Below are 22,991 nucleotides of genomic sequence, written 5' to 3'. Positions count from 1 at the left end.
GAAGGTGATGTTTACACAATAATAGGGACACATTATATTTTGCATTACTGTAGCATTGGCCATTTGAGTATCTCAACTGCTTTATAAACATTAATGTTCAAGGGCCTGGTCTAAAACCCAGTGAAGTCATTGAGAGTCTTTCCACTGACTTTAATGGGCTTTGGATCAGGCCCAAAGTCCCCCAATGTGCCTGTGAGGTAGGTAGATACCATCATCATTTTGAACTAGCAGTGATGAGGTGGAGGGACACATTTCCTCACTTCTACTCCTGGGCTTCAGCTTCTCAACCATCCTTCATCTTCTAATCATGCCATAGAATGATCTGCTAGCAGCAGAAGATTCTGAGAGGGTGAAATAGGTATTTTACAGTATTTTAAGTTTATCCTTCACCCCAAAGTTGGGGGGGGAATTTCAGATAACTTTTTTGAGAGAGTGATAAAAAGTAAGAGTGTACCTTCTGACTTTCACTGGCAGTTAAGAAAAAGAAGCAGCATCTTGCAGTAGGTCAGTTTTCACTGCTTCACTTTTAAATGCACTCAGTTTCTTAGTGAGTGTCACAGGACTGAATCTCAGCTCCTGAAGGGCTCCTAAACTATGGCAGACTCTTGTCAGATGCGTTGAAGGAGGTGACATCCATATACGAACGGAGATCGTGCAGTCTTGCCCCCTGTCTTTCCACAGCCAGGCCCCAAGCAACACCAGCGCTCCACAATAAAGCAGAAGTAGGAGAGGAATGATGCAAAGCAGACTTAGGATATGTCTTCTACACCAGGGGTTCTCAAACTGTTGTCTGTGGACCACCAATGGTCCGCAAGTTCCATTTAGGTGGTCCGCAGATAGTTCCTTCTAGGGTGCGTGCCTGGGCGGCTGCACACAAGAGAATGAAGAGCCACCCACCTAATTAGTGGAGCCGTGCAGGTGTGGCTCCATTAATTAGGTGCCTGGACCCTGGAGAAGCTGCACATGTAAGGTGAGGTGGTGACCTTGGGGGGAATAGGGGGTAGGTGGGAGGGGGCAGTGGGGTGAGAAGAGGGGGTGGGGGGAATTTGGGATGTGCAGGGCTGTGGTGGGCAGAGAAAGAGGTGACTTTCCCCAGCTCCAGGGCTTCAGCTGCTGTGGAGAGACACCCCCTCCTTCCCAGCATCAGCTCTGTAGCTGCTGTGGAGGGGGTTAGGTTCGCTTAACAACATTACTCAGGAGTGTGGATTTTTCACACCCCTGAGCGATGTAGCTGGGCAGACCTGGCTTTTTAAGTGTAGACCTGGCTTGAGTGGGGGTCAAAGATCTGGCTCTGTGTTCTTTATTGTATCGTTTGCAATACATCAGCAATTAAATGATGTTTGCAAACCTGAGGCTTTTTGCTATTCAAAGGGACTATACACGATATACAGTTAACATGTCCAAATGTTTAAATTAAAAAAAACCAAAACACTATAGTTTATTGGGGGTGGGGAAACCTCATAGGAATTACCATACTAATCAGACCAAGGTTCCATCTAGTCCTATGCTCCGTCTCTGACAATGCTCAGTATCAGATGCTTCAGAAACCCCACTGTGGACAATTGTGGAACAATATGTATGTGGGTTTAATAAAGGCTAGTGGACTAGTTCCATTTTTCAATGGTATAAATATTCTCATACATTTACCGAAAATCATCCTATGATATTGAATTTTCTCCTGTGTAGTACATAGGATAGAGCTTACCAGGTAGCATGTATTTTAGAATTACTTATGGCTGTGGTGTCTTTTTGTTTGTTTGTTTTTGTTATCTGGGAGGAGGGGTCGGGGGGGTTGTGAATTGGTTGGTTGGTTTTTTGCATATTTTAAATAAATTGTAAACTGCTCTGTTGCAATATAAAATATTAATGATTGTTTTAAGGAGTTACTCATTTAAAGTAATCTGCTAGAGGATGATTGAGTAATGGATCAGTCTAAATACTGTTATAATGATCATTTTGGTATGAATTCTAATCTCTTTAAACGGTTTACTGTGGTTTCTATTCCAGACAGAGCAGACATTTTCCTCTATCCTTTTCAGTGCATTTTAGCCTCAAGGGTTAATTTGTGGCATCAAAATACATATTTTTTTAAAATTCTTCTCTTTTTTTGCAGGCCCTGCAATTCCTGTGGGAGTAGATGTACAAGTTGAGAGTCTGGATAGTATTTCAGAGGTGGATATGGTAAGTTTCTGTCTGACAACTAATGTAAATGATCTCAAACTACTGTTCCACCACTGTAATGTCATGCAGAACAGAAGAAGAAGGAATGTCAGCTAAGATTATACGCTCTTTTCCATAGAACATTTGTTATTCTCGAGAACAATACTGTGTTCCCACAAAACCAAGGATTTTGGTTGCTATGTGAAAGTGATGGAGGTTGATGATTAGAAACTGCTAGGAAAAACCACAAGTATGTCAGCTTTATAGCACAGCTCTTTACCTTGAGGTAGCACCATAGCGAGAACTGAAAGACCTGCAATTTCCATGCTACTACATGAGGCAGGTCATCCATTAGGAAAGGGGTCTGAATAGAAAAGAGCATGTGTGAAGATGCAGCTTACCTAGAATCTGCCTTCTGTGGAGGTGAAATTCACCCTAGCTGAGGGTCAGCAGGAGGCCTGTGCCCCATTTCAGTCCCTCTTAATCCTTTAAAATAAGCCTTAAGTAGGAGGTAAGTGGTACACAGGACCTATGCTGTCTGGCTGCACAGGGTTTAATTTTACTCTAATCTCTTCACCTTTGAATTCCTACCCACTGCCCACAGGGAGGTAAGTTCTGCACATTTTAAAGCTTTACAAAATTCTGTGGAGTTACGTATAATTTGCCCCAGCTGCTCACTTTTCACCACAAAATACCACTGGAAATTAGGGGATTTTCTGAGGAGTTATTTTAAATAAATTATACATAATGATACACCCTATGAACAGTGCAAGATAAGAGGAGATATAAACCAGAGTTAGAGACGAGCTCAAACTGCAACATTAGCATTTGGATCAAGATTTTGAATCTTTCCAAAATTCAGGGCTTTTCAGGCCCATCTAGTTAGATCATTGCAGGTTCTGGAATAGAAAAGCTTTTCAACCCTGTTAAACTTTTTTTTCATTTCTTCGAAAATAATTCATTTGACTAAAGGAAAAAAAAATTCCAAAATGTTTCAATATTCCAAAAGGTGGAATTTCAATCAAAGAGGATGCTTCATCCATCTCTTGGGTTGACAGACAGAAAAAAGAAACATCCAACTTCTTAATAGAATTTCTTATGCTTCAGGATTTCTGATCCTCATGAAGGGTTTTTATGGGCTGGGTTTTTTTTAATAAGTCATGTAGCTTTCTCCCCACCTGGGCCCTTGCAGCACTGCCAGCTCTCACTGCATTTGGTTGTGTTGGTGTTAAAGCCCCACTTCCTGGAGTCAAGTGATTACATAATAATCTCGGCTTTCATTTTTCTAAAAAAGTAAGTTTCTAGCCCTCATAGTTGATGAGAAATCTTGAATATCTGACCAGAGTGCACCCTAAAGTCTCAAAATCGAGAAGGCAAAAAAACCCAAAACAATGCTGCATTTATTCATGTTGTTTTCAGTGTTAGTCTAGCCAAGTTGGTCCCAGGATATTTGAAAGACAAAGTAGGTGAGGTAATATCTTTTATTGGACCAACTTCTGTTGGTGAGAGAGACAAGCTTTCAAGCTTACACATAACTCTTCTTTGACCTGAAAAAGAGCTCTATGTATCTTGAAAGCTTGTCTCTCTCACCAACAGAAGTTGGCCCAGTAGAAGATATTACCTCACCCACCTTGTCTCACACATTTATCTCATGGTTTTTGAAGCAAATCTCAGAGTTTTTGCGGGCCTGACTCAATTTTTGAATGCTTGGGATTGACAATGCTGCCACTGCTCCTGACACTGGCCCCCCAAATTAATTGGTTCTCTAGTAAGGAGGAAAGACTGTCCTTTCTAAATATCAATATCCACTGTATGACATTTGATGACTGACTAATGTATAACATCAGAGGCCCTGACATGGCTATATGCATTGTATGTGGTCTCATGACACCACAGTAAACAGCATCATGCTACATGTCCAGCCACATGGCAAAATACTTCGCTATTAGCAAAATAACAGTGAAAGGGGTTTAAAATTTGTTATTGATTCTTGTATTTGATCTTGTGCTTTATATGTACAAAAAACACAACATTGCAAGAACTTTGTTTTTTAATTAGACATCAACTAAACTTTGAGTTTGCACTAGATTTAAGCTATGGGAGACAAGTAAAGTAAGTTTTATTTCTCTCCTGCATTCAGACTTTTTATTTTTTTTACTGTGAAGTGGCAAAAAAAGAAGACATTTTGAAACTCTTTAGGATGTCACAATTCAGAAGATTTGTCCAATTCACCCCAAATTGTGCAGGAAAAAAACCCTACATTGGGCCCTGATTTGGAGACTAATTTGGCTTTGTTGTGAGTTTGTTTCATTTGGGGGCGGGGGGTTGTCAGGCAAAATTAGGCTGTAATAAAACTTAGAAACTCAGTTGCATCCGTAACTGCAGATCATCACTCCATAATAATTAAAACATGATATTTTGCAGCATCTACAAATGTATCCATTTATGCAAAAAACTTGGAATGAGCTCCTGTCTGGAAAATGAACATCTGTTAATATATTATTGCTAAAATGAGATCAGAGCCTTATTAGGGGGTCAAAGAAAAAAGGTTTTCTTACATCCATTTTCTTAAAGCATATATAAGAAAAAGACCTGAACTATAGCTTCTTAGATGAGAATGGACCAAAAGATGAAGGAAGAGCTACAGGGTTATGAGGGACAAGAATGTCAAATTGATGTATTGTGTGTAAAACATTTCATAAGTTATAGTGGTCCTCAGTTTAACTTAATAGCATAAGAAATAATTAATAATCTCTACTGGAGTTACTAAAAGAAAACAGATTAAAAACAGGTTTTGATGTTACAAAAGAACCCAACAATTCTGGGATAAAATCCAAACAATTAAAAAAAAAATCCAGTTTTTTTGACTTTGTGTCTCAGCTGTCAATTCATTTTTATCACATGTCCACAAGCCAACTGAGTTTCTCTCAGTACAATAGGGTACTATATATTCCCTCATAAAATAGTTCTGGCTTGTTCTTAACCCACAAAGGACCTACTGCCACACCCAGAGTCGCTTTCCAGGCACACTTTTATTTTGCAAACATAAGCAAAGCACACAAAAAAGTGCCACCCTAGGCTATAGCTTCCAGGGGATTTTCCCTTTTGCATCTTTCAGTCCCACCCGCCTCAGGTGCTACTGCAGGATTCTTTTGTGTTCAGTTAACTGAGCACTGCCTTCTAGGGCTTTCTCCTCAGCAGGTTCCCACTACCTCGCCTCCCCTCCCAGGGGACTCTGGCAGCTTCTTGTGGGGGACCCAGACCCCAACTCCCATTACCCTCCTCTGCCACCATCCTTCCTTACTGACTGCCTGGCTCTATGCAGACCCAGGTGCTGCCCTGGCCTTTTAATTGGCAAAACTGGGAGCACCTGTTCTAGCACAGGGGTGCTGGACCTGCTTCATATAAAGGGGCCAGCCACCCTGCAACATATTTGGTTTCACAGTAAAGCCCTGATCCTGAAAACCTTTATGCACATGCCTAACTTTAGGTACCTGAGTAGTCCCCTGGAGGTCAGTGAGACTGCTTACTAGCTTAAAATTAAATACAAGTGTAAACGCTTGTGGGCTCAAGGTTGTGAAGGATATAACCAAGCCAAAAAAGATGGAACAAATCTCAGATCGAGCAGAAGTTCTATCTTTTGAAAAGGTAGCAAATGATGCAACAAATAAAATAGAAACCAATTGAAATTTATTAAATATTTTTGGATGTTTTTCTACATTTTCAAATATATTGATTTAAATTACAACACAGAATACAAAGTGCACAGTGTTCACTTTATATTATTATTTTTATTACAAATATTTGCACCATAATAATGATAAACAAAAGAAATACTATTTTTCAATTCACCTCATACAAGTACTGTAATGCAATCTCTTTATTTTGCAAGTGCAACTTACAAATGTAAATTTTTTTTTGTTACATAACTGCACTCAAAAACAAAACAATATAAAACTTTAAAGCCTAGAAGTCCACTCAGTCCTACTTCTTATTCAGCCAATCACTAAGACAAACAATTTTGTTACATTTACGGGAGATAATGCTGCCAGCTTCTTATTTACAATGTTACCTGAAAGTGAGAACAGGTGTTTGCATGGCACTTTTGTAGCCAGCATTGCAAGGTATTTACGTGCCAGATATGCTACATATTGTTATGCCCCTTCATGCTTCGGCCACCATTCCAGAGGACATGCTTCCATGCTGATGACGCTTGTTAAAAAAATGCGTTAATTAAATTTTGACAGAAGCCCCTGGGGGTGAATAATATGTCCCCTGCTCTGTTTTACCCGTATTCTGCCATGTATTTCGTATTATATCAGTCTCTGATGATGACTCAGAACATGTTGCTCGTTTTAAGAACACTTTCACTGCAAATTTGACAAAATGCAAAGAAAATACCAATGTGAAATTTCTAAAGATAGCTACAGCACTCAACCCAAGGTTTAAGAATCTGAAGTGCCTTCCAAAATCTGAGAGAGACAAGGTGTAGAGTATGCTTTCAGAAGTCTTAAAAGAGCAACACTCTGATGCAGAAACTATAGAACCCAAACCACCAAAAAAAGAAAATCAACCTTCTGCTGGTAGCACCTGACTCAGATGACGAAAATGACCATGTGTCAGTCTGCACTACTTTGGATCATTATCAAGCAGAACCCATCATCAGCCTGGACGCATGTCCTCTGGAATGGTGGCTGTTTTACACTGTTTTATTTTTGAATGCAGTTATTTTTGTACATAATTCTACATTTGTAAGTTCAACTTTCATGATAAAGAGATTGCACTACAGTATTTGTATGAGGTGAATTGAAAAATACTATTTCTTTTGTTTTTTGCAGCACAAATATTTGTAATCAAAAATAAATATAAAGTGAGCATTGTGCACTTTGTATTCTGTGTTGTAATTGAAATCAATATATTTGAAAATGTAGAAAACGTCCAAAAATATTTAAATAAATGGTATTCTATTATTGTTTAACCGTGCAATTAATCGCGATTAATTTTTTTAATTGCTTGACAGACCTAATAGAAACAATTCCCACACAAGGCCGAAGTCTTTTAAGTCTAGAGAAGTAGAAATGTAACAATAAAAAATAAGACCAAAAAATTCCACAATTTTGGCCAGACTCTCATCTGGGGTAAATCAGTGTCGGCAATTTACACTAGCTCAGGATCTGGCCTCTTATATATTTTTTTTAATCTTAAAATGAAAGAGAGGAAATATATCCAACAAAATAATTGGAGGCCCTAAAATTTGGATTCTACAATGTTTTACACACACGAAAGTTCTCGCATCTTGCCACTAAGCCATGTTTTGGAGGGTTTCTGTTTGCATGTTTCAAAAAGACAGTAACAATCTTCCTCATGCATAGGGTCCCATCTACAGCCTGCCTGCTAAGGCTCTGCATCAGACTGCACAAGCTCTTTGCACAGCCTTTTGTTTTTTGATTTTCCCCTTGTCTCTTGATGAAATTTAGAAAAGGCTCCCACATTTCACTGCCCTCTCCCAATTTATTCTCTGGCACAGGCTGATGGCTCAGATTGCAGTCCTGTGCATGGGAGTTACTCCACTGGCTGGCTGCATGAAGAGCCATTGTAAGAGCAAGAATGGAAGGCGATGGTTTCTAGGAGCCACCTGCTTCTTTTTTTTATCAACCACAGGAATGTGAGGTGGGGGGAGGGAGGATCTAGAGTCATGTAGCTATCTCCACCCCACTGCCTTCACCTTCCATCAGTGGATTAGTGTGTTTATCCTCTAGGGGGCTACCCTACAGACCGAGAAACACTCTGTGTGTAAGTATAATATATATTTTATAAATGAATTTTCCATTTGGAGGGTCTTTGGTTTCTGAACTACATAAGTTCATTAGCTCTAATGAAAAATGGACCACAGTTAATCAGTCCTTAGGAGTTAAAGGAGAGCAAGTTACTTCAATGGGGCAGGATTGGGTGCTGAACTTGTAGTTCATAAAGGAGAAAGAAATTCCTGAAAATAAACACAGCTGGAGTATTGTGTCCAGATCTGGGCATCACATTTTAAGAAAGATGTAGACAAATTGGAGAGAGTCCCTAGGAGAGCAACAAAAATGATAAAAGATTTAGGAAGCCTGCCCTGTGAAGAAAAGTTTAAAAACTGGGCATGTTTAGTCATGAGAAAAGAAGACTGAGGGAGAAACCTGATAACACTCTTCAAATATATTAAGGAGTGTTAATAAAGAGGAGGGTGATCAACTGTTCTCCATGTCCACTGATGGTAGTATAAGAAGTAATGGACTTAATCTGCAGTAAGGGAGATTTAGGTTAGATGGTGGGAAAAACTTGTCTAACTATGAGTATTGGAATAGGCTTCCAAGGGAGGTTGTGCACTCCCCATCATTGGAGGCTTTTAAGAATAGGTTAGACAAACACCTGTCAGAGATGGTCTAGGTATACGTGGTCCTGCCTCAGTGCAGGGGCTGGTCTAGATAACCTCTCAAGGTCCCTTCCAGCCCTACATTGCTATGATTCTATAATTATTCCTATTTAAATTAGGTTGGATATATTTATATACTGTTGGTGCTATATGCAGTGAAATGTTCTTTCCAAAAAATAAATCACAATGTGAAACCTGTTTCTTTCATTGGTTACTTTCAGGACTTCACCATGACCCTTTATCTGAGACACTACTGGAAAGATGAAAGACTGTCCTTCCCAAGCACCAACAACCAAAGCATGACATTTGATGGCAGGCTAGTGAAAAAAATTTGGGTTCCTGACATGTTCTTTGTACATTCCAAGCGCTCCTTTATCCATGACACCACCACTGACAACGTCATGCTACGGGTCCAGCCAGATGGGAAGGTACTTTATAGCCTCAGGTAAAGTTGCATTCCAATGTTAGTTATTAGTGAAATGACAATGAAAGGGATTAAATTGATTCTTGTATTTTACTTTGTAAAGCTTATACACACACACACACATACACAAATCAACCGATAAATCACTGAACATCACAATAAAGCATTTCAAAATATATTCCTTATAGTCTCATAAAGCATTAAAGTGTATGGAGAGGCAGAGTGGTTTAGTAATGTAAATACAGGACTGAGAGTCAGGATTTGAACTCTGTTCACAACACTATTGCCACTGACTTGGTGGCTTTAGGTGTTCGCTGCTTATTGCCCTCCCCCCAACCAGTGCAATTTCCCCACAACCTGTCTCCCTGTGCATGCAGTCTATTGAGAGCTGCCTCTCTCTACAGGCCCTCCAGCAGCCAATCTCCCCTATTGTAGTGGTTCCCAATCAGTGGCTCCCTGTGGGGAGCCGCAAGCAGGTTTCAGGAGGTCCAACAAGCAGGGCTGGCATTAGACTTCCTAGGGCTTAGGGCAGAAAGCTGAAGACCCACCGCATGGGGCTGAAGCCCGGAGCCCTGAGCCCCGCCACCCAGGTCTGAAGCCGAAGCCTGAGCAACTTAGCTCTGTGGCGCCCCGGGCAATTGCCCTGCTTGCTATCTCCTAATGCTGGCCCTGGCTTTTATATGCAGAAAAACAGTTGTTGTGGCACACGTGGGCCGTGGTGTTTTTATAGCACGTTGGGAGGGCCTCAGAAAGACAAAGGTTGAGAACCCCTGCACCCCTTGGAACTCTACCAGTCCTGGGGCCTTTTTGGCCCTCCAATACCTATGTATGGTGGGGAGCAGGATTTGGCTCATAGAATTCTATGTAGGGACTTCCCCGGAACAGTTGATCGTGTTAGTTTAAGAACAGCCATACTGGGTCAGACCAATGGTCAGTATAGCCCAGTAACCTGTCTTCTGACAGTGGCTGGTGCCAGATCTTCACAGGGAATGAACAAAACAGGGCAGTTTATCAACTGATCCGTCTCCTGTCATCCAGTCCCAGCTTCCGGCGATCAGAGGTTTAGGGACACTCAGACCATAGGGTTGCGTCCCTGACCATCCAACCCTCCATGAGCTTATCTAATTCTTTTTTTAACCCAGTTATACTTTTGGCCTTTACAGCATCTCCTGGCAACGAGTTCCACAGGCTGACTGTGCACTGTGTGAAGTAGTACTTTCTTATGTTTGTTTTAAACCTGCTGCCTATTAGTTTCATTGGGTGACTCCTGTTGCTTGTGTTATGTGAAGGTGTAAATAAAACTTTTTCTCCACACCATTCACAATCTTATAGTCCTCTGTAATACACCCCTTAGTCACTTCTTTTCCAAACTAAATAGTCCCAGTCTTTTTAATCTCTCCTCATGTAGAAGCTGTTCCATATCCTTAATCATTTTTGTTGCCCTTCTCTGTACTTTTTCCAATTCTAATATATATTTTTTCAGAGATTGGGTGAGCAAACCTGCATAATAATGTCATTACAATATTTTGTGTCTTATTATCTATCCTTTTCCTAATGGCTCTTAACATTCTGTTAGCTTTCTTGACTGCTGCTGCACATCAAGCAGATGTTTTGAGAGAACTATCCACAGTGACTTCAAAATCTCTTTCTTGAGTGGTAACAGCTTATTTAGACCCCATCATTTTGTATGTATAGTTGGGATTATGTTTTCCAATGTGCATTACTTTGCATTTATCAACACTGAATTTCATCTGCCATTTTCTTGCCCAGTCACCCAGTTTTGTGAGATCCCTTAGTAACTCTTCACAGTCAGCTTTGAACTTAACTATCTTGCACAATTTTGTATCATCTGCAAATTTTGTCACCTCACTGTTTACCCCCCTTTCCAGATCATTCATGAATATGTTGAACAGCACTGGTCCCAGTACAGATCCTCAGGGGACTCTGCTTTTACTCTCTCCGCTGTGAAAACTGACCTTTTATTCCTACCTATTGTTTCCTATCCTTCCATGAGAGGACCTTCCCTCTTATACCATGACAGTTTACTTTGCTTAAGAACCTTTGTTGAGGGACCTTGTCAAAGATTTTCTGAAAGTCCAAGTATACTATATCCATGGGATCATCCGTGTCCATATGTTTGTTGACCCCCTTAAATAATTATAATATTTACTTGTCTGCCTGCATGTGATGTAATTGAAGTGCACTCTGTTTTGTTTGACTGTTTCTCTTCAGTTCTTACCTGTACTTTATCAAGTTCCCATTGCAGTGCCAGCTGGATTGTGAGCTGATAAGGCAGATTTAAATACTGCTGTCCCTCCAGCAGTGCCCCATTTCCTAGTGTGCTTGATCCTCTCCTAAAACAAATGGGGAAACAGAAAAATACAAAGAGCAGTTCCTTTGATAGCTCACCAAGAAAAGAAAAAGCAAGCCATGGTCTCTGAAGGATATTCCCAGGACAGCAAGCCAAACCAGGGGTAAACTAAGTGTGACGGGCTGGATCACAGAAACCCCCTGGGAGCTGCCACCTGATGTGCCAAGACTACTTCTGCTCCAGCTTTTCTGCCCTGGCAGCTTACGATTTCAGTGCCCTGCCTGGTTTGAGTCAGACCCGCTAGCCTGCTGCAAACCCAGACCCAAGTCTGAACCATGTCCCCTAACAGCTGTAGGCTTAACTGAAAGCAGCTTACAGAAGTGTGCCTGCCTTTAACACTCAGATGCCCAACTCCCAGTGGGGTAAAGCTTAGGGTATACAGGGTAAAACATATTTTACCCTGTATGCACAGCTGTTTGTTTCCCCAAGTATTAATACATACTCTGGGCTAATTAATAAGTAAAAAGTGATTTTATTAAATACAGAAAGTAGGATTTAAGTGGTTCCAAGTAGTAACAGACAGAACAAAGTGAATTACCAAACAAAATAAAATAAAACACACAAGTCTATGTCTAATCAAACTGAATACAGATAAAATTCTCACCAGTTCCAGTAAACTCTCTTTTACAGACTAGTCTCTTTCTAGTCTGGGTCCAGCAATCACTTACACCCCCTGTAGATACTGTCCTTTGTTCCAGTTTCTTTCAGGTATCCTTGGGGGTGGAGAGGCTATCTCCTTAGCCAGCTGAAGACAAAATGGAGGGGTCTCCCATGGGCTTAAATAGACTTTCTCTTGTGGGTGTAGACCCCTCCTCTCTCCTAGCAAGTCCAGCTCCAAGATGGAGTTCTGGAGTCACCTGGGCAAGTCACATGTCCATGCATGACTCACAGTTTTTACAGACTGAAGCCATTATAGAATATATCAGGATTGGAAGGGACCCCAGAAAGTCATCTAGTCCAAACCCCTGCTCGAAGCAGGACCAATTCCCAGTTAAATCATCCCAGCCAGGGCTTTGTCAAGCCTCACCTTAAAAACCTCTAAGGAAGGAGATTCCACCACCTCCCTAGGTAACGCATTCCAGTGTTTCACCACCCTCTTAGTGAAAAAGTTTTTCCTAATATCCAATCTAAACCTCCCCCACTGCAACTTGAGACCATTACTCCTCGTTCTGTCATCTGCTACCATTGAGAACAGTCTAGAGCCATCCTCTTTGGAACCCCCTTTCAGGTAGTTGAAAGCAGCTATCAAATCCCCCCTCATTCTTCTCTTCTGCAGGCTAAACAATCCCAGCTCCCTCAGCCTCTCCTCATAACTCATGTGTTCCAGTCCCCTAATCATTTTTGTTGCCCTTCGCTGGACTCTCTCCAATTTATCCACATCCTTCTTGAAGTGTGGGACCCAAAACTGGACACAGTACTCCAGATGAGGCCTCACCAATGTCGAATAGAGGGGAACGATCACGTCCCTCGATCTGCTCGCTATGCCCCTACTTATACATCCCAAAATGCCATTGGCCTTCTTGGCAACAAGGGCACACTGCTGACTCATATCCAGCTTCTCGTCCACTGTCACCCCTAGGTCCTTTTCCGCAGAACTGCTGCCTAGCCATTCGGTCCCTCGTCTGTAGCTGTGCATTGGGTTCTTCCGTCCTAAGTGCAGGACCCTGCACTTATCCTTATTGAACCTCATCAGATTTCTTTTGGCCCAATCCTCCAATTTGTCTAGGTCCTTCTGTATCCTATCCCTCCCCTCCAGCGTATCTACCACTCCTCCCAGTTTAGTATCATCCGCAAATTTGCTGAGAGTGCAATCCACGCCATCCTCCAGATCATTTATGAAGATATTGAAAAAAACCGGCCCCAGGACCGACCCTTGGGGCACTCCACTTGATACCGGCTGCCAACTAGACATGGAGCCATTGATCACTAGCCGTTGAGCCCGACAATCTAGCGAGCTTTCTACCCACCTTATAGTGCATTCATCCAGCCCATACTTCCTTAACTTGCTGACAAGAATACTGTGGGAGACCGTGTCAAAAGCTTTGCTAAAGTCAAGAAACAATACATCCACTGCTTTCCCTTCATCCACAGAACCAGTAATCTCATCATAAAAGGCGATTAGATTAGTCAGGCATGACCTTCCCTTGGTGAATCCCTTGGTGAATCCATTGCCCACATGGTATTTTGAATGTCTCCAGGAAGACTTCTTATGTGGATTGGAGCATTCCAAGATGCATTGTTTCTTAAGTGATTCTTGATTGGACACTTAACTTTGCGAAATCCTTTCTCCAGGAACTGACCAAATGCTCTACTAAGGTTATTTAGAAATCAAGCAAGTACATGGCCAATATTCGTAACTTTGAATACAAAAATGCATACAATGTATACATGCATACAAATAGGATTAATAGATTCAGTAGATCATAACCTTTACATAGATATGTTACATGGCATATGTAGCATAGAACATATTCCAGTTATGTCATATATAATCAGAAGCATATTTCCATAAAGCCTTATGGGGGGCACCATCACACTAAAGAAACAAAAGAATCTCAGGGCATTATACAATGTCACCTTGATCGATTGGTCCATCAGCCCTCACAGAGAGAGCGCCGATCACAACATGTCATTCATGTTGTTCTATCCAGTTCTTCAGCCACCTGCTGGCCAGGCATCTGATCACTAGACTGTGAACTCTGTAACCAGGATATATAGCTACAAAAGGGCCTGGCTCCCACTGACTCAAGATTATAGCTGGAGCAACTCAAATATGTCACTTACTTAGAAATTAATAATAAGCGCATCATAATAGAATAGAATGTGAATAGAAACTCCTGAAAATAATTATGATAATCTAGCCTTGAAAAGACAAAGAATTGATTAGTAGTTCAAAATTTATTTTTCTCAGCAATGGTCACAGCCTGACAAAGTTTCATAGATGAAACAGAAGTCTGAGTAAAGGACCTAAGATACTTGACCATCAGTAAATCTGAGGATAGTATTGTGATGGGTTTCCCCTGGGGTGCCAACTGGAACTGGGGTACCGCTGAGCCCTCTGATTTACCAGCATGGGCTCCCTTTCACACAGTGCTGCTGTGACAAGCTGAAGACCTGCTCCTGGTCCTACACTTCCACCAGCATTCACACAGGCAGGGACACACCCAGCTGAAGTTACATGCAGGCTCTCTGACCAGCCACTGCATGAACCAACAATAGAGAGGCTATAACCAAGATAACCAGTATCTCTCCAGGCACACATCCCCACTCTGGAATATAAACCCCAAATTATACCATCTTGTGCTGCACAGGAAACTGTACAGCATAAACTCATGGAGTTCGCCTCTCCCTCAGTGTGAAAAGGAAATGCAACAGCCCCCTGAACTAAGATTCCAAAGCACTTCACTCCAAACTAACTGATTTAGATTAAAACATAAAATAAATTTATTAACTACAAAAGATAGATTTAAGTGATTATAAGTGATAGCAAACTGATCAGAGCAGATTACCTAGTAAATGCAAACTAAGTTTAACATACTCAGAATATAGGATTTGAATTAACAATCTCTCACCCTGACTGATGATACAAGCAGGTTGCAGATTCTTAAGGCACAAGTTACACTTGCTTTGCAGCTTGGAATCCCAAGGTTTTTCATACACAGGCTAGAAATCCCTTTAGCCTGGGCCCAGCACTTCCCCCGGTTCAGTCTTTGTTCCTCAGGGGTTTCCAGGAATCCTCTTGTGTGGGGAGTGAAGAACAACAGATGATGTCACTCCCTGCCTTATATAGCTTTAGCATATGGTGGGAACCCTTAATCCCAAACTCAGTTTATGGAAAAACATGGACATCCCAAGATGGAGTTCAGAGTCATGTGGCCTTGCATACCTTGCTGAGTCATAGCAACCATTACTTCCCGGCTGTCTGAAACGTTCACAGGAAGGTTTAGTTATTCCAGGGACCATTGTCTTTGCTGATGGGCCATCAGCACTGTTTGGCTTCTTCATTGTTGTACCAGACAGGTTAATTGTGGGTGTCACCCAGAGTAAGCACATTTGAAATACAGATCATAGAATCATAGAATCATAGAATATCAGGGTTGGAAGGGACCCCAGAAGGTCATCTAGTCCAACCCCCTGCTCGAAGCAGGACCAATTCCCAGTTAAATCATCCCAGCCAGGGCTTTGTCAAGCCTCACCTTAAAAACCTCTAAGGAAGGAGATTCCACCACCTCCCTAGGTAACGCATTCCAGAGTTTCACCACCCTCTTAGTGAAAAAGTTTTTCCTAATATCCAATCTAAATCTCCCCCACTGCAACTTGAGACCATTACTCCTTGTTCTGTCATCTGCTACCATTGAGAACAGTCTAGAGCCATCCTCTTTGGAACCCCCTTTCAGGTAGTTGAAAGCAGCTATCAAATCCCCCCTCATTCTTCTCTTCTGCAGGCTAAACAATCCCAGCTCCCTCAGCATCTCCTCATAAGTCATGTGTTCCAGACCCCTAATCATTATTGTTGCCCTTCGCTGGACTCTCCCAAATTTATCCACATCTTTCTTGTAGTGTGGGGGGCCCAAAACTGGACACAGTACTCCAGATGAGGCCTCACCAATGTCGAATAGAGGGGAACGATCACGTCCCTCGATCTGCTCGCTATGCCCCTACTTATACATCCCAAAATGCCATTGGCCTTCTTGGCAACAAGGGCACACTGCTGACTCATATCCAGCTTCTCGTCCACTGTCACCCCTAGGTCCTTTTCCGCAGAACTGCTGCCTAGCCATTCGGTCCCTCGTCTGTAGCTGTGCATTGGGTTCTTCCGTCCTAAGTGCAGGACCCTGCACTTATCCTTATTGAACCTCATCAGATTTCTTTTGGCCCAATCCTCCAATTTGTCTAGGTCCTTCTGTATCCTATCCCTCCCCTCCAGCGTATCTACCACTCCTCCCAGTTTAGTATCATCCACAAATTTGCTGAGAGTGCAATCCACGCCATCCTCCAGATCATTTATGAAGATATTGAAAAAAACCGGCCCCAGGACCGACCCTTGGGGTACTCCACTTGATACCGGCTGCCAACTAGACATGGAGCCACATGATACAGATACATAGTCAATATTTCTATCTTTAGATACAAAAATGATACATGCATACAAATAGGATAATCATATTCAGCAAATCATAACTTTTCCAATGACACCTCACATGACCCATCTTGTACAACACACATCATAATTATGCCATAATCATATCATATTAATATCACCGTGAAGAATATGGGGTGCAGTGTCACAAATATAACTCCTGATTTATTTTATTTTATTTTTTGTATGTGGAGATAGAATCAGTGAAATAATCAAGTGAGTGAGCAGCATTCAGCAGTCTCTGACAGAGACAATAATCAGTACGTCTGTCTTTCCTGACTTCAGCTTCAGGATGTTATGGGACAGATATTGCCAAATGACGCATAAAGAACTGGTCAGAGATAAAATTGCTGTAGGATACTCTGATGTAAGAATAATGTGAATAGGTATTATCTATATAGCTATGAAAGTGCAGATTAGATCTCTCAGAAGGACATTACATTAAAAGGAAGCAGAATCTGACAAATACTAGTTCAGTGAGACTGCCATGAAGTAGCATGATAGATGTAATTTAAATCATGCCAGGTTTGACATTCTGGGATGCAGTCCAGACCAGTGAGGGGCTCTGTTACCCCTGCTATGCAACCGTGGTGCCTCAGTGCTTCGCTCGTATAGCTTCCAACTTGGATTTTTCACAATCAACCTGCCAGCATGCAGGTCATATCCTGAGTATCTCTGTGTAGCCACAGCCCTGGTCCAGCAACTCTGGCCTCAGCAGCCTGTCAGCAACACACCAGCCACACTCTGACTTCCACCAGCCTTGGTGATTATTTGCCAGTGGTGCAAGTAGAAATAATTTCTTGCGGGTACGCTGCACTCATGGGAGGGACACAAAGTGGGGGCACGTGACCTCTCCCACGTGACCCCACCATATGAATCCTCCCGACCCCACCCCAGCCTGAGCCCCTACACTCTCCCTGTCCCCTCCCCAGGATCCGCATCCATCCCATGTTACCTGGGGGGGGGGGCTATGTCCTCCTCCCGCTGCACAGGAGACTTCTGCTGTACAGATCCCAGGCAGGAGGACACAGGAGACGCAGCTGTGGGCCAGGCTGGGGGCGGTACAGTTGCACAGGCAGAGCTTCTGGCATGGAGCTGCCAGGCGGCCCCATGTTCTGGTCCTTTCCCACTGTGGTTCCTGGGAGATTAAGGCTCTCCAGAACCACAGCAGCAAAAGGAGAAGAAGAACGTGGCGTTGCCTGGCAGCCCCATGTTCTGCTCCTTTCCCCACTGTGGTTCCCAGCGGGGAACGGAGCAGAACACCGGCAGCTACTCCACCCCCAGCCCCACCACCCCCAGTCCCGTCCTCTGGTGGGGCTGCTCTACAGACAAAGGAGACGCAGCTCTGTATAAGGGCTGGGGGTAGGGTTAGGGACAGGCTCCTCCTCCGTCTTTCCAGTATGCCGTACCAGCTATAAATAACTTACTGGTATGGTGTACCAGACTATACCACTGTACTTGCACCACTGCTATTTGCAGGGTGAACCCAACACACTCCGAGGCCCAGATTTCCCCCCCAAAAAACCATGAGTTTTGCACTGTCCAGCCCTCTCCTGGACATTGCTCCTGTAAGGGGATCAGTACACAACAGCTTGCCACCTTAAATGGAGTTACCCAAACAATTCACCACACTGGTTAAACTTTGCTTAAAGAACAAAACAAGTTTATTTAACCACAAAGAGATGACTTTTACTCACTTACAAGCTATGAGCCATTAAAGTCAGAAATGGTTACAAGACAAAATGCTTCCTAAAGACAAACATGCTTCCTAAACTTAACAAACTAGACTTGGTTCAAGGTGAAGTTCTTACTACATGTTTTCAGTACATTGCTGACCAAACTCTCAGGCTAGGATCTGCTTTCCAAAGTCTATAGACGGTTTCTTTTGTCTTCTTAGGTGAAAAAGAGAGATGAATAGGGAGAGCTAACCTGGGGTTGTTTTGCCCCTCACTTGTGTCATGCAGTCACCCTTTGAAATGCGTTTTCCTGAGAGTGACCCCTAGATAAAGTTCTTTCCAGCTGAGAGCAAGGAGATATGGAATCTGTTGTCCAAAGGAGACTTCATGCTGTTTCTTTTCACCTGTGTATGGTGAAATGCAGATTTTCTTAGTTTTCTTTCTTCCTCCTCTCACTGTCTGAGGATTCTGTTTACAGCTTATATGCAAAATGAGGTAAACACACACCCATTTGTTTAAGACAGACCTGCTTGAACAGTTCAACCTTAACAGGGCTATGTCAGTTTGAACATATGCCTTTAACATCATACAGGGGGATTTCATTACTTTACACATAATGTTTCTACATAGACTTCATCATAATATTATTGACCAGTGAGCTATTGGTTTTCAAATGATACCTCACTAGCTATATTTTGTACAAAGATTATTACAATAGTATGTAGAGTGTGAATAAAGGGGTGCATTCGATCTTGCCAGGTTATCCAGCTAGTCCAACTATGGATGTTAAGCTAACAAAGGAAATACGAAAAGTCCTGAGAAATGCAAAGAGACTAAAAATTACAATGCTTACATTGGCAGCCATTGGTAAATCAATATCTACCCTCAGTAATGCAGTCTGTATTGTGGTGAGTGCTAGAGTTTGGCTGGGATTTTTCAGACATGCCAAAATGTACAAGATGCATGTGTAACTGATTTTTAATATTTTTTCCAATACCTTTGGCAGAAAACATAATTTGAAACCTGATGAAAATTTGAAAGCTCCCCTACTGTCAAAAATGCTTTCTCCACTTGCCAGAGCAGGCAAGAATAGGATGTAAAGAACATGTTGTGTTTCTGTATCACTTAGTAATACCTGTCACAGACACTTGAGAAAAAGTCCCCTGTCAATGAGAGGTTTGGCTGCCTAAGGAGTACAGGATCTGTGTTTAAGCATATTTGAGAAACTCCAATCCCACCACACATAGAAACTCACACAATTTACAAGGTTTAGTTATAACCACCCTACACAAAAATAGTATTACACGTTTTAAATGGCAAACTAAATAGTAAAATGGATTATTATTATTGTTTCCAGTAGCACCCGCAACATGCTGGGCACTTGATAAACACTGAAAAAAAGAGATTAATACTATTAAAATTAAAAGCACTGTAAAATGTTTTGTTTAGCGATTAGTCTGCATTTATACCGCATATTCAAACTCAGGTTCTGAATTCTCTGGATCTAAACATCTTCTCTCTATACTGCATCAAAACAAAATCCCAGATCCACACACTCCTAAATGAGGTGGTTTTAAATCCAGACCTCAGTTCAATCAGAACTTTCCCAGATTTCGTAGTGTTTGGATTCGGTCCATTATTATGGAGGTGCCTGAGCAACTCTATAGGTAAGGTTGCATTGAGATTTGCACTTTGAGCAGGACTAGAAGGGGAGAAGGACAAGATGGCTGAGTTGAGAAGTGGGGGGAGGAAATGTTTTTAAAATTAAACCCAATAAACAACCATGTAAGTGTTAAGCTGACTGCCTAGCACTACCCTGATCACTTTACTTGTATATACATCCTTCACCAAATTTTGACTTTGTAAGAATCTTCACTCTTTGGGGCCAGAACTGTGTCTTCATCTGTGTATGGAAAGCACCTGTCACATTTTAGGCAGCACCACAAGCTGAAATCTGAAACCATAAGAAATCTGAGCACACCACTTGCTTTCAAAGAGTAACAAACACAAATGAGTGACATCAGTGGAAATACAAAAGTGACTAGAGATTAATAACATAAGGGCAAGAGCAGGCTCTGTTAGATCCTCAGTTATCTAATTGTTGACTTTCTTTAAATGTGTTACGGTTCACAGATTGTTCTCACACTATAATCTATAAAATTGTTCCCATTTATTTTCCCACTGCCAGTGTTTATATCAGTTGGGTTCATGATTACTTGATGCTTCTTGTGCAAAAACACAAAACTAGCCTGTTAAGAAATAAAATAATGAGTTGTTCTGAGCAAGGCCAGAGCTTTTGGTTTATAAGGTGGAGCATTTCAATGTATTTTCTTTTCAACCAAACTTAGTAGGACTAGAGGTATTACCTGTGCCCCCTAGTGGATGACATAAATGATAGCTTGTTAGACTGTGATAACGCTGATAACATCTCACAGCACACGGATGTACTTCATCAGTAACTTCATCAGTGGCGTAACTGCAGTGGTGCAAGTGGTGCAGCTCAGGGCCCATGAGATTATTGAGATCCAAGCAGAGGGGCTTCTGGGGAAGAGCAGGGCTGGCTGGGGCAAAAGGGGGCAGCTGGGATGGGGGGGGTCCCTCCAGCAGGGGTGACCCTGGCGTGAGCAATTGGCAAGAATGGCTGGAGAAGGTATGGTGAGATCACAGTGCTGGGGGATGCATGGGGGCACGTGGGGTCCCTGGATGCAGAAGACACAGCCCCCCTAGAGACAGAATGCAAGGAGAAGCATCAACCATTTTGCATGGAGCAGGAGAGCGGGACAGCTGAGGTAGCTAGACCAAAGCTGTGGGGAGGGGCGTTGGAACAGAACTGGGTGGAGCTGGGGGCTGGATTGGTGCTATTGAGGTGGGGGAATGGGTTAAAGCGGAGGTCAGGGGGCCTGGATTAGGACTAGGGGGATGGGGGAGGGGAAGGTTGGAGATGAGCAGAAGGGGACCGAGGGGAGGAGCTGGGGGAAGGTTTGTGAGAACCTGAAATGGGGCAGGGGGTAGACCAGGATGGGGGGGGGGGGACAGAAGGGGAGCTAAAAGAGCCTGGAGGGGAGATTGGATTAAGGCTGGGGAGCTGAGGGCTGGACTGGAGGCTGAAGGAAGGTTTGAAGGAGAGCTGGGAGGGGTGGATCAGAACTGGAAAGTGTTAGAAGAAAAAGCAGGTTGACCCAGAGGCGGATATGAGGACGGGCTTCTTTATTGCAATACTTGTTCCCCTGGACCCTATTGTCCAGTAAGCCCTGAATTAGTTACAGCACATTCTTTTTATTTGTGAGTATGTACACGCCGACATCCGTTACAACACCCCCAAAGCCCTTAGTACGTAATTAAAACACCCATTTTGTTAGTAAACCCACCCTCTTTATTGTGCACAGCATTACACAGGCATTTTACCTTGAAAATATATTTCTTTGCAAAAATTTGTTGCCACAAATCTCCCTGGTCAGCAATTCTTAGGGGGGGAGGGAGGAAGAGGCCATAAGCCAGGGCTTGTTTATGTAGCTGGAAAAGGAAGGGAGGAGGAGATAATACTGCTTTACTCAAAAGGTATCTTTTAGATCCCTACATTTCTTATGCAGCTGCAAAACTTATCAATTCTTACAAGCAACAGGGAAGGGCAAAATATGGCATCTTATTTATTAAACAAAGAACTACAGCCGTCTTATGCCTTTGTCCCCTAATGCCATGTCAGCACATTAGCAGCTCCCCAGGTCTCTACTTAACCCATACATATCCCAACAGAAAGGAGAAAAGTCTGGAGGGTAGCTAGGTGGGAGTTGGGGGATGAGAGGACTGGATTGGGGCTATGGGAGAACTGAGCAGGAGCTGGGGTGGGGGTGCAGTGGGGCTGGACTGGGGCTATGAAGGAAACTGCCATGGAGCTAGGCAGGAGCTAGGGGATGGGGTAGATGTACTGGGGCTGTGGAGGAGCTGGAGGGGGACAGATTGCAGAATTGGAAAAGGGCCCCACATACCTATTCTTGTACCAAGGCCCCGTTACACCACTGCATAATGTGATAGACATGGCTATTTCCCGCAATATCTGTGGGAGATCCTACTAAATTACATTTCAATAGCTTTGGAGTCCATTGTATTAAAAATGCAAAATGTAAATATTATTGTGGGATTGTATGTAACTTCTCCAGCAGGGAGACATGGCCAGTGTAAACCCTGGGGAAGTGTTATGAGCTTCAAAGGACTATTTTAAACAATGTACTAGACAAAAAGGAACTTTTGAGACAAGCACAGTAGAGTGGGTTTCCTAAGAAATACCTTGGGGGAGGTAAATGCAAATTCCGACCTACCAGACCCAGCCCTTTGAAGCTATGCCCAGAGGAGAAAACCGTTGTCTGACTGATTACCTATCACAATCTCTATCAAAGTCCCCAGCTGTAAAAAGGAAAGGCCAACCTATGATTGTGGGTTCTTGTTCTGAGCAAAAGCTGTTATGAACTTATGACCATAGACAAACCCCTGGATGTTGTTTGAAGGACAGAATCCTACCAGAGCCCTTGCTGAAGTTGGGGTGAACTTTGGTAAATTTATTAGCATGTTTGTAGGTTCTAGTATTGTTTTTAATGTTTTCTCTATAATGCTTTCACCTTAAGAATAAATATGCTTGCTTAGAAAGGGCTGCATGTTACCTTATAACTGTGGGCAATTATGGTGTTTTTAGCCACTGAGGAGAAAACAAAGCAGGCCTGGTTAGGCCATGCTGATTTGCTGGGCAATTCACAGTGTAGGAAGGGACCTGTGCAGCCTTGAAATACCCTTGTCAGGAGGGAGAGAGACATGGG

General features: G+C 42.6%; 2 protein-coding genes across 4 annotated transcripts in view; one reads left to right on the top strand and one right to left on the bottom strand.

The window, feature by feature from the left end:
• LOC140908830 (gamma-aminobutyric acid receptor subunit rho-1) overlaps nucleotides 1-22,991 on the top strand; it is a 68,974-nt gene that overhangs the window by 34,027 nt on the left and 11,956 nt on the right. For both annotated transcript variants that reach the window (XM_073336713.1, XM_073336712.1), the window contains 2 exons: nucleotides 2,114-2,181; nucleotides 8,794-9,017. In XM_073336713.1, coding sequence (XP_073192814.1) covers nucleotides 2,114-2,181; nucleotides 8,794-9,017 — 292 coding nt within the window. The remainder of the gene's footprint in view (nucleotides 1-2,113; nucleotides 2,182-8,793; nucleotides 9,018-22,991) is intronic.
• Nucleotides 18,215-22,991, bottom strand: part of PM20D2 (peptidase M20 domain containing 2) — a 66,743-nt gene continuing 61,966 nt past the window's right edge. Inside the window, exon 8 of one of the 2 annotated variants that reach the window (XM_073336711.2) lies at nucleotides 18,215-18,651. In XM_073336711.2, the coding sequence (XP_073192812.1) occupies nucleotides 18,472-18,651 (180 nt within the window). In that variant the 3' untranslated portion in view covers nucleotides 18,215-18,471. The remainder of the gene's footprint in view (nucleotides 18,652-22,991) is intronic. The other variant, XM_073336706.1, reaches the window with a different exon arrangement.

The sequence above is a fragment of the Lepidochelys kempii genome, chromosome 3 (genome assembly GCF_965140285.1).
Source record: "Lepidochelys kempii isolate rLepKem1 chromosome 3, rLepKem1.hap1, whole genome shotgun sequence".
NCBI classification, from domain to species: Eukaryota; Metazoa; Chordata; order Testudines; family Cheloniidae; genus Lepidochelys; species Lepidochelys kempii.
Note: the sequence above shows the minus strand (reverse complement) of the source record. Positions and strands in the feature narration are given on the sequence as shown.